Consider the following 18,436-nt stretch of genomic DNA (forward strand, 5'->3'; position numbering starts at 1 on the left):
TTGCTATAGCGGACTCCTACTGTATAGTGATAATGATTTCAAACACTTTCATATCAAGGAAGTTTCCATAGTGAAAGTAACAAAAGGATCTATAGCGGAGCTGGAAGAAGTTCATCAAAAAGATGCCTGGGATTCAATCAAAACATCATACAGAATCATCCTTGATGGCTGAGGAATATTCCTACACCAAAATTATGGGATCTGCAGTCCATCAGGGTATATATCCCAGCAGTATCATTCTTTTAATGATGATTGGAGATGACAACAAGACAGTTCTGTAAGCACACTGCAATTTGTAGCTGAATATTAAATTCAAAATCATTCAAAATCTACAAACATGTTATTTAACTCAGTCAATCCACCACATTGTTGCTGACTGCCCAATTCGAGCTTTCAAAGGAACACTAATGGACATTCACCGCACATTGGATGAAGCAGCTGAAGCAGTTATAGTATTGTACGGACTTGTGACTACGCACATTTATTCTGAACTATATACATGTGTGTACATAGATTCATCATATGATAAATAAATAAATAGTACTTGATCCTGTAAAGGAATCTTATGAATATGACAAGGCAGGTTCTAGTGAAGACTTTTACACTGCACCAATACAGGCCTTATGGCAATGATGAGATAGGAGAAGGCTAGGTGTGGGAAAGAAACAATCGTGGCCTTAATTAAGGTATAGCCCAGTGTAAAAATAATGAACACCATGGGAAACAAAGTTCAGTGTTGATGGGTTCAAACCCACTATCTCCTGAATACAAGCTGACAGCTTGATCTGTACTGTTCGTCAAAAAGGAACAAGCATATGTTGGCATTGTTTTAATGACATTTTAATAATAACATGAAACAAATGTAGAGATCTAAACTTGCTCTTTAAAATTAAAGCTTGCTAATGGCTCGGCTGACTTTAGAGCCTGTTGGCCTGTTGAGAACACCACAGATAAACTCTCCTGCATCCAGTAATTTCTCTAAATCAATGCCAGTTTCTATCCCCATTCCATGAAGCATGTACACTAAGTCTTCCGTTGCAACATTTCCAGACGCCCCTTTAGCATACGGACAGCCACCGAGGCCAGATGTGGAGGCATCCACTACAGAAACACCAAACTGTAAATGTAAAGAAAACATTCAAGTCACATGAAGGTACATCAAGAAATAATGAACATACAAAGTAAAAACAGTTCAAGAACAATGTTATCTGTTTGACATCCCATTAACTAGGCCAAAGTATTTGAGCAGGGGATCCCATAAGAGACATAAAACAAATAGCACAAGAAGAGTCGTTTTCCTTATCCCACACTGACCACTTGAAGCCGAGAAGAACTAGCCTTGTCTTCTCTTCCCACACTGAGTTCATTCATCCTATGAAATGGTATATGGCTTTTAGTGCCGGGAGTGTAGGCGACCTCTGTGTCATGATCAGGCTCCGTGTCAGCGAAATTAACCAATAATGGTTAAAATTTCCGACTGCTGGGAATCGAACCTGGGACTCCTGCGACCAGAGGCCAGCACGCTAACCATTTAGCCATGGAGCCAGACTTCCATCCTATTACACAGCCCAATAGAGATGCAGAATTTGAAAGAAACCCTGATGAAGAAGAACATTTCGTCTGTCAAGAGAAGTTTGACCTCATCTTCACGTACGCTCCAATCCTGAATTTTTTTGTTTAAATGTGTTCACTTATCCCCCTCAGCCACTGCTTGATGCCACCTAGGCTTGCCTTTGACATCCCATGATTTGTTTCGTCAGGCTGCTGCCTCCTTCTCCTGATGACGTCTGTTACTTTGCCTATCTTGTTATGCACTTTTTCTGAGCTTCCATGTTCCTTCCTTTTTAATGGTCCTAACATTTTTCATTCTAGTTTCGATGTTCTATTTATTTCTCAAGCTCAGTGTTTCTGATACATATAAAACTTCTGGTCTTACACTGTCTGGTAGTGTCGGATCTTAGCTCCTCATGATAGAGGGTCTGAACAGTATTCATGTTACCTGCCCTCATTTCAATTACAGTAGAACCTCGATAATTCGAATTCGGTTAATTCAAAATGCTGCCTAATTCGAAGAATCTCTCGTTCCCAGATACACAGGGTACAGTTTTGCATGTTATTTAAATTGTTTAATTCGAAATATGGATAATTCGTCATTCGAAGAACAATGTCTGTCCCAGTATTGAAATTCAGATTTTTAATTCAAAACTGTCCCTCATTTTGAAACATAATATTTTACGGCATAATTTTACAGAAAAATTCTCCATGTCACAATGGAATGTCTTCCAGAACATGCAGGGGTATCTTCCCGAACTTTGACTTTGCTGTACCTACATCATGCTTCAGAGTTGCCAAGTTCTAGTGAAATCATAGTTCTTTTGTATTCTTGTAGTTAATTAATCATTTTACTTTAAGTTTTAGTGTGCAGTTATAAACTTAAAAATTATTATATTTTATTAATACTGTGTTTTCTTCTTTCTTTCGTTTGGCCAACTGTGGACCACGTTAATTCAATTTCAGTTGCTTCTGGGCCCAGTAATCCTTCATTCTTTCACTCTGCAACCTTCTTCTCTCTTCCGTCCATGGTGTTTGAGTCCGCAAACTAACTTTTTCTTGGAAACTCTTTGTGTTCTTTATTTTCGACTTGTAAGTTTCCCCGTTGCTTATTTCCGATTCTTGTATTCGCATTCCTGTCAGGTCCTTCACTTCCTGATGCCAGCGTACCACAGTTTCCCTGGTTTCAAAAACCTTACTATCTGGTTGGTCAGTCTTTCCAGGTCCATTCTGTAGATGTGTCCATATAACATGGCTCTCCTCTTCCATTGCCCATATGAGCAGTTTGTAGTTAGTGTGTATAAAACTTAAAAAAAGATGAAGCAACCTCTCATACATTCTTTCTTTAACCACTCAACGTGGAGTGCCGTATACCGCACGCAGACACTCCAACGCTCTCTGCCGCGAAGTGACGTACGTTGCACGCGGGTAGCAGCTTCTGATTTGTGCTTCTATCTATCGAAAACTTTTTTAACTATTACAAATGTACTAAGATATATCTATAGATGAAGCATCCATCTTCATTCGATGTGTATATCTATCGTGTATTTATCAATTACATATGATATATTGCGTCTGAAAAACAAACAAGTTCTGTTGTTGACATCATGGCAGCTAAACATTTTCTTGTAATCGTGAATTTGAAAATTAATTATGTTTTACCGAATGATGATACGGAAATTTTAGTTTCATAAGCAAGGGCTAAGATCAAGAATTTGAGAGTGAAAGTAGCGATTGTGACATTGATCAGTTTGATAAAATTCATTGAACCACTTGTCATTTACGCCTGATTAACTAAGAGCCTGCACTCATAGCATGCTTGGTGCTATACTCCTCCCGCAGCACAGGGTAGCCAGGTACTGAAAGTCGTCTCATGCTGAGAGGTTAAATGTGTTAAATGCGCGACAAAAAAAAAAAAAAAAAACCCTACTGGACCATTAAACATTAGCGGACTTTTCAGGTACTGTACAAAGTTATTTATTATTCTTGATATTTGTGTTAAATATATGTCTAGGTTTTTAAAGTTTGGTTTGTTGGTATCGTGTTTCCAAGTTGGACAGTCTTGTTGGCTCCCCTGTGCAAATGGTTTATACTGTACTTAAATTGTGTCATGCGTATACAGTAAATTACTCTTTGTCCTTGAATCGTGTTTCATTTTTCTCGGGTGTGAGGTTACATTTGACAGTGAGTGGCATTATCCAAGAGCATTATTTTAATAAATGCACCTCGTTGGATACATTTCGGAATTTTTTTTCCATGGGATCTGAAAAGTTTAACTGTGAATCAAGGTGACTGCATGCATTAAAGGATCTTAGAATATTTTGTGATGCAGCACAGGTTGGCATTTCTGAATTTTCAGTTAACGGCGGTTAAGTCCGATTTTAGCGTCTGCACGGCTTTGAATTAACGAGGTTTTACTGTAATCTCGCTTCCACACCTTGTTTGTCATTATTGCTCATATCCAGCCACCCTCATAAATGTTTGAAAACTCTGAACATTGCTCTGTGTTGTTTCTTACATCGACTGTCCTTACATATTGTTTTTTCAACTGCCGGATAATGAAGTTCCTCAGCTGCTTGAAATTACAAGTAATTAAGAACACCAAGTATGTCATGGCTGTCTTGAAACCAGGGGCCAATGGCATCTTAAGAAACTGAGCTGATGGTTGTTATACACAAAAACTTAGAACTTTCTTCAGCTCGTCTCAAGCTGCTGGGAGCACCCAGGCTCGCTTTGGTTTGGGCTGCATGCTATTCCTCATACAAACTTTCCAGGTGGAAAACAAGCCATGTCCCCCACTCCACCCCTTCTCTGGACACATTTCATGAGCCTGCGCACGGTACCTGATTATTATTACCAACCCCCTGTCATCATCTATTTCAACTCCCATTTCATGCATCGTCTCCATTCTCCTCAAGCCTTGTGTTCTCTAACTTTCTCATTTTCGTTGCTCCTATTCTACTTCTGACTGCTTTCCTGAAGTTTCTGAAGCATATGTCACTCCACACTGAGCTACTAACATTTTTGAGGAACCTTGAAGGTCTCCACCTAGGTCCATCCTTCTTCCTGGTTCTAAGCACCATCCCACCCTTCTTTCAACTACAGTAGAAGTCCGCAACAGCGAGCACGGCATATAACGAGAACTCCATTATAGTGACACTATATTTCTGTCCCTTCAAAATTCCTATATTAAACTGTGTGTCGTCTTTCGGTTGCAGCGAGAGACCTATCACTGACGCATCCGTTATTACGAGCAATTAAGCGCGCGCGATTTTTTCCATTCCCGATATTTATGCACCCCAGCGATTATATTGCATGCGATCGATTACCTTCGGTATCGTTTCCTCCCTATGTCTACTAGCGAGTTTTCTCGTCGACATTCGAAGGCGATGTCGACTGCTGTTCGTGAAGAAAATTTGAAATGAAAGAAGACAATTTTGTAATAAATGCGTAAATAACGTGGCCGATAGCAGTTGTTAACTCGTTAAAAATAAAGACTGAGGTAAACGATCTCTTAATTTTAATGTCACATACGGAAATTTAGTAAGAATGTGATACACCTCAAGATATGGCAGAGTACATCACTGATTTCAGAGGATAGTTCATATCTTCTCACGTCTAGTTAAATTTCGGAAAGGCAATTTACATGTAAATTTTTAGCGAGGAGTTTATCATTTCTCTACATGTGTTTCAAATATGTTTTCATGATACATATACGGTTAGGATAGGTGACGCCGTTTGAAAAAGAAAACTGAAGTGTTTGCCACAGAAACCTCTGGAGTGATACTGTATTTCTCCGAATCCAAGACGACGTTTCCTCTCAGAATCTCATGCGAAAACTCATGGGTTGTCTTGCATTCGCGGCCTAACAGTAAGTTAATGGATACCACTGGCAACTACCGCGGTAACCACGCTGCTTCTTTTCACACGCGCACAAAACTCGTTGACAGTAAACGACCGCCTGTTTACTATAGCCTACATCACTAGCCGCGACAACCGGTTGTACAGTGCCTGTGTGTAACATCACTGGATCTCGGGAAATAGTGAAGAGAAAATGACGTTCTATTAGCCTCTACAAAAACGTTTCTCAAATCTGTACAATGGCATCAAAACATGTGAACCTTCGAATTCTTAGACAGGCCGGCTGCTCAGTGGCAGAGTTATAACGTGCCTATTGTACTTGACGCTTAGTAAAATTAAGTTTTATAGACAGCAGGAATATTTTCGTGATGGATAGTCATATTGTAAAGATACGTGGAAAAGGTATTGCCGGCAAATTTTCAACAGGTTCTCGTCGATATTATGATGCCAATTTAAGTTGATGGTTATTAAACACTCGGAATGTAAAGTAATTGTGCAAGAAAATACGGCATAGGCCTAACTAAAGCCAATATTTGGCATTAGCATGAAGACAAAGAGCTAAAAAATGCGTACTGTACAAAAAATGCATTCAGTGATTTACAAGCATCACTGAATGCATTTTTTTTTTTTTGGGAATAATTTTCCGTCATTATAGTCGAAGCTAAATGTATCCTCTATTTGCTGGGATATCCATTAAGCAGAGCTTAAGGTCCAGCAGCCAATTTCGTTGCTTACTTAGCACCACCCAGGAGACACGTGTAGGGTAATTTAAGGTTACACCTATGGACGTAAATCACATACTTATTTAAGAAATATGTATTTATATGTGCTTATAATGTATCCTTGTTTTGCCATACGAAATAATAATAATAATAATAATGCATTCAGTGGTCCGCAACAAGGATGCTTTAAAGAAGTTAAAAATGAAATTGTGAGGTACGCGCACGAAAATCGCAAGGGCGGAATGGCCATACCGTGGCGCAATAAACTCGTTCGTTGACTTTCAACATCCGCGATTAGGCCTATACAACGCTAGGCGGCAAGCGAGACGTGCGTGTAGCGGTAGCCGGTTATATATGACACTTAGTAAAAGTAACGGTTTTATAGACAGCAAGAATAATTTCCTGATGGATCATCGTATTGTAGAGCCGCATGGAATAGGTACTGCCGGCAAATTTTCAATGGGTTATCCTCAGTATTATTATGCCAATTATAAGTTAATAGTCGTTAAACCCACGGAAATAAAGGATAATTGTGCAGCCGCAAAAAATACGGCATGACAAAAACCAATGTTCGGTGCCTAAAAATAGTCTGAAATGTGTAGGCCTACTGTACAACAAAGGCATTCATATGATTTTATAAAATACTTTTTGAGCCTGATTAAAATTTTTTGAAGGAAAATTTGGTGTTCGTCTTGAATTCCGAGAAATACGGTACTATATTTTTTCAGAATTAAATTAAACATACATTTTCACATTTCGAAAAATAACAAGTAAGCCGTAGTGTGGATATCATCTGCGGAAACGCAAGTTTTGAACAAACCGATTGCCGTTTCAAACCGAATTTTAATGTGTATGGGTTTTTTTTTTTACTTTTATACAAAAATCGGATATAACGACAATCCGCTACAGCGAGCAAATTTTTCGCTGTTATGAATTCTCGCTATAACGAACTTCTACTGTATTTTGTCTCATGCTCCTGAACTCCCATCTCCTTATTTCCCCATACCATTGCACCACTGCTCTCCTCTTTTCTTCTGCTACTCTCATCCTTTCATCATTAGTGTTTGCACTAAAAAAGAAAGAAATATGATTTCATGAGCAATGTGCTAATATAAAATGCGTCAGCATTTGGAAAAAACACCTCCAAACTGTAAAGAAAGACCTGAATTTGGATATTATCTATTGCTAGTTTGTGAGGAGTCTGAGATGCAGGAAGTGAACAACGGCACCTTCTCTGTGATAACATACTGGTCCTTGCTGGAGTCAAGAGTTTCTTCTACAAATATGCTTCAACACCTATTCACCAGACTTATCCACTGATGACTTTAACCCCTTCCTGAGGATGAAAAAAGCACTCACAGAAGGCATATGGGAGGTTGCAAACATTGGCCCTCAGACACTTCACAAATGCTGCCCAAAGTGTTCAATTGCCAAGGTGATAACTGATATTGTAACTGTGCATTAGACATTATTTTCCTTTTTTTTGCTAACAATTAAGTGCCACACTAACATACAGGAGTATTCTGGTGATGTGAGAAAGAAATGATAAAAACACGCACATGTACTTCTGTATCAATGTTGGTATTGTAATCACAGATACTTTGTTTTTTTTTTTTTTTTTTGCTAGGGGCTTTACGTCGCGCCGACACAGATAGGTCTTATGGCGACGATGGGATAGGAAAGGCCTAGGAGTTGAAAGGAAGCGGCCGTGGCCTTAATTAAGGTACAGCCCCAACATTTGCCTGGTGTGAAAATGGGAAACCACGGAAAACCATTTTCAAGGCTGCCGATAGTGGGATTCGAACCTACTATCTCCCGGATGCAAGCTCACAGCCGCGCGCCTCTACGCGCACGGCCAACTCGCCCGGTAATCACAGCTACAAGGCATCCAGTTCTATGTCACTTTTGATATCGTGATCATAGCAACAGGCCCTCCAGTTTTTGCGACTCTTTGTTATTATCTGTCTTACATGAAATGCCAACCACAGTGACATCTTACCCCACGTGCAGTAGCCAGGAGTAAATCATGGCTGCTTCGCTGAGAAACTAGTGAATATGCAAGGTCTAAGGCAAGGAAGATAGCGGCTGGGTGACTGATGGGCAAGTAAATTGTGGATTACAAACTGTGTAATTGGGAGTTCTGACTGTATTTGGAGGTGCGGCAATAGCTTGTGATATCTTTCTTCATGTAACATAAGGAAAACCTCAGGAAATCAATTATATTCCAAAATGCTTTGGCCGATTCTGGCTCTGGCTGGTGGTTATGCGCTGAAACATAGACATCCAAGCAATCCCAAGCTGCCATTCATATCAACTTACATCAACAGAGTGCGATCTCGAAACCTAGTTGCCAACACTAATATTTACATTCACCATGTGGTTAACGTATTTCATTCAGCATGCATGGTATTCGGTACGGTTGGTCATCTTCTGCATTTTTCTTCAGTATTTAGTTTATTTTTCATATTAATCTTTATCTCTCTAGTACAGGACAGTTTAGCATAGCATTAGTTGTAAAATACAGATTTATAGTTCAGTGTATAAAAATAGCTGTAGTTTTATTTACGTCCATGTATTGGTTAGTGTACTTAGTTTGTACAGGTTTAGCATGTCTCCATGTAGCTCGGGAAAGACAAGTGACAAGAAAGTGACTCTGTGATCAGTGGAGTGTTTCCTTCACAGGCCATAACCTCTTTCCTGTGCCAGCCATTAGCAGTGAGTGATGTGTTATTTCCTCATTCTCTTTTATTCTTAATAATGTATTCTCTTCTTAGTGTCAGGTGTTATTAGTAAGTGTAGTTTCTGTGAATTTGTTTTCAATCCCAATTCATTAGCTTTTCTGAGTACAGTATTACATTTTACGAGGGCTGTTTACCACACTCGAATTGCATCAGTTGTTCTCGTGACGGTAGCGCCGGCAACAGATGTAAGGTGATGCTAATTTCTTTTGCGAAACATCAATTTAGAAGTAAAGCCATGAGGAGTATAATATTGATATAAATATAAATTTGGGAGAAACATTATACGAGAATGGTTCGAGAAAGAATGCCATAAAGGGCGGGCGAGAAAAATGGAAACTGCATTTCAGCTGACAAGGAACACCTACAAATTGAGGGATCTTGGCACGGTTGTTAAACCCAAGTGACACTATGCAGCAGAAACACTGGAAATGACTGGAAAAGGTAGACTTGAAGATAGAGAAAGACAAATGCAAACAAAAATTCTGGGCCCATATGTAAAAAAAATGGGGAGAGGGGACTCAAATCTAACAAATAATTGTATCAAAGAACAGAAGGACTGGAGAACTGATGAGGAAGAGAAGGTTACAGTTCTAAGGGCATTTGTTGAGGATAGACAATAAATGACTAACAAAGAGAATCTTTGAGGAAGACAGAGAGAGCTGAAATGATTTCGAGAAGTGAGGTTGGACTTGGCAAAGACAATTATCTCATTTAGGCATCTCATCAAAAGTTCAACGGTTTCGAGGAGAGTGGGAAAAGGGACGTCGTATACAGAAGAAGGAGAAAGGATGAAAAGATACTGGCAGAGAGAGAAGACAGAGACTGTCAAATGTGCACCACAAGAATGACTGTTTGCGAGATATGGGCTCGGTTGTTAATTTGAAGTGGTTTTACAAGTACGTGAACAGTTTTAATAGGCTCACAGAATGGCAGTATGAAAAGTGTGTAAGAGGTGAATATAACTGCAGTATGAATTGGAGTGTGCATAAATCGGACTTGGGAAATGACAGTGGCCCGTCATTAGACGGTATATTTTCTCATTGCAGGTAATCATGTTCATACTGGTCCAATCAACACACAATATAATCTAAAACGATTATTTATCTGACAAATGTAGACATGTTTTGGCTCCTGGACATCACCAGCACACAAACACTTTAAGAGCACATTTGAAAGGGAATAATTAATGTAGTAAAGACATATACAGTAGAACCCCCATTTAACATTTTTTCAGGGACCTGATATTTTAAACATTTTTTTAACCTTAAATCAAGGTTTCAGTACACCTATTCCAGAGATCTTTGCCTGGATTAACATAAACTGTACCATCATACATTATTTACACAGTGACAGCAATAAAACAAGGAGATATCTACCCTACAGACTGTACTGAAGTTACAACTTTGTACAGTTTATGCTGAATATTACTGCTGTGTTAAACTGCCCGTGCTATCTAAGCACGAGACCTGTATTGCACCAAAACTAGCTTTGGCTCAGATACTACTTTGAAAATAAATACAGAAAACCTTATTAAGATGTTTCTGCAGGGGACAGCAGAAATGAACGTGTTAAGCAAGAAAACGTACCACTGAATATACAAACAAAAACCATCAAACAGGGATATGGAAATACTAGGTACGAGTTTTTTCCGACATGAAGGCATTTTTTATACCAATTTAGTTGGTCCGTTATTGGACATTATAAATTTTCCAGCTAACTGATTCCTGGTTGCCAGCGTTTCACCCCAGTGTGCTAAGTTGGGCTCATCAGTTGGTAAATAGCACACCCACCAAGACACATGGCTAGTGCATACCATGGAGGCCATTACGTAGACTACATGAGCCACCAGCAGTGCCAATGCACCATGAGAGACTTTGTCTCATTTCCAAAAATTGATGCCTGCCTGGCCAAGACGAGAGGAAAGTATTAAAAGGTGTGAAAAACACGAGAGAACAAATATGAAAACATGTGCATGGGGGCCAATAAAATTATCCAAGTATGATTGCAGATCACACACTTTCTAAATCAAATGTTCGTAGAAGCCTTTCATTTCGGAGCAGTGGGTTATAGAACATTATTTTCTGGTCACACTCTTAGACAATGAATTGGAGGTTATACTCTGCCATGTGAGACTGTGACAGAATGACTTTGTGCATAAATATCTCCAGGATAATTTAATGAAACCACTCATTCAATACATACCACATTCAATGTAGTTTGGATCTACATGAATTTATATAGACTATCACCCTATTTTGGGAATCTTCAGCCTGTAGACAACCTTAACCTCTTAACATGAAAGCCCGAGTATACTCGGGGTTTCTTATATTTATATAAAATAAAATCCCGAGTATACTCGGGAATTACATGTTATAAACCTCATTTTTAGGTCCGCATTGAAAATTTACAGTTAAACAACAATAAAGGTGTTTTAATTTGTTCCACCTATTCAATACTTTTATTTTCACTTACAGTGGTTACATAAATAGACTCTTAGGTACATGGGACATGTTTCGCCCTCAATTAAGGGCATCTTCAGCCTAAAAACAATCATCAAGAATACTACTAATATTAAAAGTGGAAGCTAAAAGTTTAGCCAGTTATTAAAATTCAGAACATAAAAATGTGAAAAATGATACAATATATAAAGATGCTAATGGAAAACTGTCTATGATTAAACTATAATCTTGTCGGAGACTAAAACTTCTTCTACTAAAATTCTAATTAAAAACAGTTCATAAAAACAATCTTTCCAAGGCCGCTGATGAAATTCGTCACCATAAAGTGAGACAGAAGCATCTGTTGAAAAATTGTAAGTGGCCCTTAGCACCGGTAGGTAATAAAATTGGCTGAAACCTTGCCAGAAAATGTCAGTAGATGCCGAAATAATGTTTTCTGTAAAGGGCCCTTTACACGTTCAGACTTGTCTGCACAGACCACGTTTGCAATGACCGTCTGCACATCTGGCCTGCACTGTTCACGCTGCGTTTACACGTTCCGACCATTTGTACAGCTTTCGCACAGTCTTGTATTTCTAATCGAACGAGCGCAGGTAGTATTTCCTGACCATGGCCACATTAAGTCAATTAACTTACAAAGTGGTACTTCTGTCTAGTGTTGTTATTTCGGAAGTTAAAAAGAGGAAGAAATCACAACGTAGAAGGTGGACAAAAGACTGGCTTCTACAACACGTTTCGCTTTCGCACGTTGATCTTTTGAAGGAGTTAAAATTGGAAAAAGATGACTGCTTTAACTACTTGAGAATGGACGAAAAGAAATTCTTAGTGCTGTTGCAGTATGTCACACCGTATATAAGGAGAGAAGACAGTGTAATGAGAGAATCGTAAAACACTTTAGAAAGACTTGTAGTAACATTCTGGCAACGGGAAAAAGCTATGCGGACCTTAAATTTTCTGCTATAGTGTCTCCTTCTTCTTCTTCTTCTTCTAATCAAAAATACATTCTTCAAAAAAAGAGACAGTCACAGAATAACAAGGTACAGTTGGGATGGCCAGTATAGAACACTGATTGACTACGTAATCACAAATAAAGATGGTGGCAGGTACATCACAGATGTAAAGGTCATCCCTAGTGAAAGCATGGACAGTGACCACAGATTGTTGGTAGTAGACTTCAAACATAAGACAAATGAAACGCAGAAACTTATTACGAAAAAACCAAGGATTAAAACTTGGAAGTTGCAAGAAGTCCAAATAAAGGAAGAATACAAACTAAGGATTCAACAGAGTTTGCCGAAGTGTGAAGTAACCAGCGTTAATGAAGAATGGAAGGCCTTCAAAGACACCTTTGTGGGAGAAGCCAAAAACCTATGTGGAGTTACAAGTTCTATCAAAAGAAAAAAGGAGACACCATGGTGGAATGATAGAGTGAAAACAGCGGTGAAAGAAAGAAACCAAATAAAGAAGGCACTGGACAAGGAGAAACAAAAACAGGGACAAGAACGAAATGAACAAGAAATACAAAGACTTCAAGGAGTATACAGGAACAAGAACCTTGCTGTAAAGAACATTGTAAGGGAAGAAAAAGAGAAGAAATGGAATGAGTTTGCAGACAAACTGGAAGAGGCCCGTAGAGGAAATATGAAATTGCTATACAGAGTAGTGAAAAACAAGCGAAGGGATCAAGAGACCATAAAAGCAATAGAACGTGATGATGGAACTCTGGCACAAGAAGAGGGAGAAATTAAACAAGAACTCAAGATCTATTTCGAAAAGCTGCTGAATGGAGATACAGAAAACATAACAACGGATAGAGGAGAGCCAAGTTGAGGAACCACAACTGAACCACCAATTACATGGCTTGAGGTTGAAAATGCGCTCAAGAGCATGAAGAAAGGAAAGGCAGTGGGCGTAGATGAACTAAGTGCAGATATGCTGAAAGCAGCGGGAGTTCCAGGAATCCAATGGCTCTATAGACTGCTCAACAAGATATGGGAGGAAAATACTATTCCTGAGGACTGGAAGATGGGCATCATTGTACCTCTGTACAAGAAAGGAAGCCGACGAAAATGTACTAATTACCGTGGTATAACACTACTGTCTCATGTCCTGAAAATATTGGAAAAAATAATAGAGACCAGAATCAGAGATATTGTTGAACCAATTTTGGAAGAAGAGCAGTATGGTTTCAGACCAGGAAGGTCAACTACAGACCTTATATTTGCAATTAGGATGCTAATGGAAAAATACCGGGAGAAGAACAAGCCTTTATTCCTAATATTTTTGGACATTGAGAAAGCATATGATAGTGTACCAAGGGAAAGAATTTGGCAATGCATGAAAGAACTTCAAGTGCGAGACAGCCTCATAGACAAAGTGAAAATGTTGTATAGTGGGAACAGAAGCTGTATTCAAGTAGGATGTGGTTTGTCGGACTGGTTTGAAACAAAGAGAGGAGTGCAGCAGGGCAGCTCATTGTCACCACTTCTATTTATTATTGTAATGGATGTAGTAATGAAATCTATTAAAAGGAAAGAACATGGAGATATCAAAGCCTTCACATTTGCAGATGATGTTGCGATCTGGAGTGACTCAGAAGATGAATTGGGAGAGAGAATACAAAGCTGGAATGAGGAGTTTAAGAAATATGGTTTAAACATCAGCAAGACCAAGACGGTGGTGATGAAAGTGTATGGGGAAGGAGCAGAACCAATAGTCATGTTAAATGAAGCTCAACTGGACAGCGTTCCAGTTTTCAAATACTTGGGTAGCGTTATATCAAATGACAATCTAGCAAAACATGAGGTGAACAATCAAATCAATAAGGCAGCACAATTTTACCACCAGGTAAGACACCTGCTGTGGGATGAGCAAATACCCATGAAAACAAAAATGACATTGTACAAGTCCTATTATACACCAATTCTTACATACAGTCTCGAAACCACAACACTGACCAATAGAGATAATTCCAAACTTCAGGCAGCTGAAATGAAATTCCTACGCACTATGATCCAAAAAACCAGGAAAGACAAGATTAGGAATGAGAAAATTAGAGAAGAAGTAGGAATAGACAATTCTCTCCTAAATAAGATTCAGATATCAAGACTGAAGTGGTTTGGTCACATGAAGAGGATGCCAGTAAACAGAACTGCAAGGAAGGAATTTGACAGAAAGGTAGAAGGAAGACGACCCGTGGGAAGGCCACGAAGGAAATGGATAGATTTAGTTAAGAGCGATGTAATGCTCAGAGGTCATGATTGGGACAAGTTGGTGGAGGAAGAATGGTACAAGGACAGGATGAGATAGAGGAGGCTCATATACCACACCCGGGAAACTGGAGATGGTTTAGGATGATGATGATGATGATGATGATGATGAGTGTCTCCTTCATCTTTAAGCCACATCATTCTGGAAACATGCCGTGCTATATATGACATTCTACGAGAGGAATATTTGAAAGTGAGAATTCAAAGGCATTATTTTGCTTAGGTAAAATAGATTGCGCGTTCTTTCCTCAGCTGCTGGAGTTCTGTAGCTGTAAGTTGAGTGCATTCATTCATTCATTCATTCATTCATTCATTCATCCATCCATCCATCAATAATAAGGGCTCTCTTTTCATCTGGTGGTTATCAGTGACAGGGAGAGAACAGTAGCGGTATTTATTGGGTCATGCAAATAATACAGTTCAATCGTGCAGTCATTCACAATGTGTGTTGTAATTGTAGTATAACTGGATCAAGTACAGAATTGTGACATGAAGCATTAACTGAACTCACGAAGTCCTAGATCATATAACACTGTTAACATCTAGGACAAAATGAATGAATGAATCAATAAATTAATTAATTAATTAAAATACAATTTCAAGATTGGGTGTAACTAGTTAGTAGGCTTAATTTTAATGTTTAATATCGTGATAGATGGACAAGTTGTGAGATCATAACAGACTGTTGCTTTGTTCATTTTAATTATAATAGAAGCCTTCTAATGTCAATATCACTACTACTTTCACCAATTGTATATTCCCCACTCATTGTAATATCTTTAAAACCAACTTCATTACAAGTCTCTTACCACATGTTAATTTTAGTTCAAGTCTCTCCAAGGTTTTTTTAAAAAATTTGTTTTATTTCATGTATATGTAAATCAGGTGCCTGATTCTATTTTCAGGTTAAGATAATGGCTGATGATGCCTAAATTCAAGGCAAAACATGTACCATTTTAGTTAACATGCCAAAGTAAATCAACTAAGACAAGACTTATTGTATTGATTAGGTGGTGAATTCAATAAATTAACTTATTGTTCCAATCCTTAGGACATACTGTCTATCGTAAGCCTACCCACATAAATCGCTATCTTCATGCAGATTCTCACCACCATCCAGCACAAAAACAAGGCATCCTCACGACACTCGCCAAGAGATGATATAGATGTTGATTCCCATAGGGAATTTGAAATATTTGTCAAGAATGAATAAATTTATAATACCAACATAAATGGTCCGTTATTGGACATTATAAATTTTCCAGCTGACTCATTCCTGGCTGCCAGCACTTCGCCCCCGTGTGCTAGGTTGGGCTCATCAGTTGGTACCTAGCACACCTACCAAGACGCATGGCTAGTGCATACCGCGGAGGCCACTGCGTAGGCTACTTGAAGCCACCGGCAGTGCCAATGCACTTTGAGAGACTTTGTCTCACTACCAAAAATTGATGCCTGCTTGACCATCAGATGATATAGATTTTGATTCCCATAGGAAATTTGATATATTTGTCCCGAATGAGTAAACTCTTTTAAAGATAAAAATTTTATTGTTCCGTATTGAAATTATTAACATTAAAAATTAAATAATTGAAGTTCAACCAATTCAATACATAAAAGAAAGAAATGTAGTAATTACATTCTTATTTAAATGGGACCGGTTTCGACCCTAGTCCAGGTCATCGTCAGCCGTAAAAACAAGTAGGCGAAATCACACAATGTTTATGAATATTGGAGAAATGGGTCAGTTTCACACTCTGTCAGGCACGAAGTCACAACACTATCAAATAATATATGAAGATTATAAATAAACATGAAGTCGCAGACGAATAGATTTGTAGAAGCAAACCGCCAGTTCGCGGTGATCAGCGCGGCACATTCAAGGTCATGCGCTGCGGTCTCGAACGCCAAAGTAGAGTGGAGAATGTCTTGAAGGTCCAATATTTGTCTCGGTTGCGGGAAGTTAAGTACGTATATAAAAAATATACGACGCAAATCAGTATAATTGAATGAGAACTTGTGCTCCTGCTAAGTTCTTGGAAAACAGTTGACTTGAAAAAACAATTGTAAAGAGAAAAAAATGTAGTAAAACGCGCAATATCGGAAAACAAATGAAAACTTATATGCACAGTGCGCTATTTTTTAAATTGAAAAAATTATTAGGACATGATTGAAGTAGTCGAAGTTGGTGCAAGACAAGAGTTAAAATTTGAAAGAGGAGAACTGAAATGAAGGTCGATTGGGGTTTTTTTTTTTTTTTTAATAAATAGAGAAGGTAGAATAAATTAACAGAGGAAGAGTGATAGTGAAAAAAGAGAAAAAATAAAAGAGATTGAAGTTAGATGGTATTGAGGAAGGATAAGATAGGGAAAATGAAGGAGGGATAGTTTAGGGTGGGTTAGGAGGGTGGGTTATTGGAAGTAGAAAATGTGGGTGGGAACTTTGTAAGGCATGGAAAATAGAATTGGGGTTTTGGAATTTGGAATTTTTGAGAAGAAGAATTAGGAAGTGAAAAAGGATATTGGGTTTTTCAGAAATGTCGTTTAAATTGAAATTAGGGTTGAAGTACTGGTCAAGGGGGATAAAGCAATTTTCAGTAATGTTTAAGAGGGGGCCTTTGTTAATGATTTTAAGTATATTCATGTCATTGTTAATACTGGTGAAACTATGCTTGGAGTCTTGTATGTGCTGTCCTATGGCAGAGAATCTGTTGTATTTAATGGCGTTGACATGTTCAGAGTACCTGATATTGAAGTTGCGGCCAGTTTGTCCGACATAGGAGGAATTGCAGTTGTTGCATTTGAATCTGTATACACCAGATTTAGAAAAAGCATTAGACTTATTTAGAGATTTAGAGTTGTGTAAGATATCAAGATTTCTATTGTTAGTTCTAAAAGAAATTTTCATGTTATGTTTTTTAAAAATATTAGTTATTTTATAAGCATCCTGAGTGAAAGTGAAGGTGGAAAAAGCAGTTGGTTTTATTGTGTCTTTAGATAAAGTGGTTTTTGGACGGTGTTTGAATTTGTTGATGATGCGGTTAATGAAGGAGTTGTTAAAGCCATTAAATTTAGCAATGTTGCGGATGGTGTTTAATTCATTATTTAAATCTTTTTTGGACATAGGGGTGTTGAAGGCACGAAAAATTAAGCTGTTATAAGTAGCACGTTTACGAGCTTGGGGGTGCGAAGAATCTTGTCTTATTGTAGTTGCTGTTTGGGTTGGTTTTCTGAAAATTTTGTAAGATAAAGAGGAAGGATGTCTAGTAATAGTTAGGTCTAGAAAATTAAGAGTTTGGTTGTGCTCTGATTCGAGGGTGAATTTAATGTTAGAGTCTAAGTTGTTGAGATGAAGAAGTGTAGAGGCTGTGTTGGTTGATTCCTCATTTAATATTACTAATGTGTCGTCGACATATCTCGCCCAAAAGAGGATGTTGGAGAAATTATTATTATTATTAATTTTAGTGTTTTCTAAGAAGTCGAGGTAAATTTCAGCAAGAATGTCAGAAGCTGGTGAGCCCATAGCCAAGCCATCTTGTTGATAAACGGTGTTGTCAAAGGTAAAATAATTATTGTTGAGAACTAATTTTAAAATAGACATGAAGTCTTGAATTTCAAGTTTACTTAGGTTACTGAATTTGTTTAGGTTGTTGTTTATAATGGGGAATAATTTTGACATTGGAATACTAGGGTACATGTTCACAATGTCAAAAGAATGGAGAGAAAAATTTGGTTGGATTTCAAAATTCTTTAATTTGTTGATTAGATCAGAAGTGTTTTTGATAGATTTGTTGGATAAAAATCGATACTTTTTTAGTAAAAATGTTTGGATAAATT

At 38.1% G+C, this 18,436-nt stretch overlaps 1 protein-coding gene across 5 annotated transcripts in view; it reads right to left on the reverse strand.

Moving 5' to 3' along the window:
* Hmgcl (hydroxymethylglutaryl-CoA lyase) overlaps positions 1 to 18,436 on the reverse strand; it is a 56,699-nt gene that overhangs the window by 9,912 nt on the left and 28,351 nt on the right. For 4 of the 5 annotated variants that reach the window (XM_067153013.2, XM_067153009.2, XM_067153010.2 and 1 more), the window contains one exon: positions 815 to 1,117. The exons of the other annotated variant lie outside the window; for it this stretch is intronic. In XM_067153013.2, the coding sequence (XP_067009114.2) occupies positions 890 to 1,117 (228 nt within the window). In that variant the 3' untranslated portion in view covers positions 815 to 889. Of the gene's footprint in view, positions 1 to 814; positions 1,118 to 18,436 lie in introns of those variants that run through there. 5 annotated transcript variants of the gene reach the window in all.

This window comes from Anabrus simplex, chromosome 8, assembly GCF_040414725.1.
Source record: "Anabrus simplex isolate iqAnaSimp1 chromosome 8, ASM4041472v1, whole genome shotgun sequence".
In the NCBI taxonomy this organism is placed as follows: Eukaryota; Metazoa; Arthropoda; class Insecta; order Orthoptera; family Tettigoniidae; genus Anabrus; species Anabrus simplex.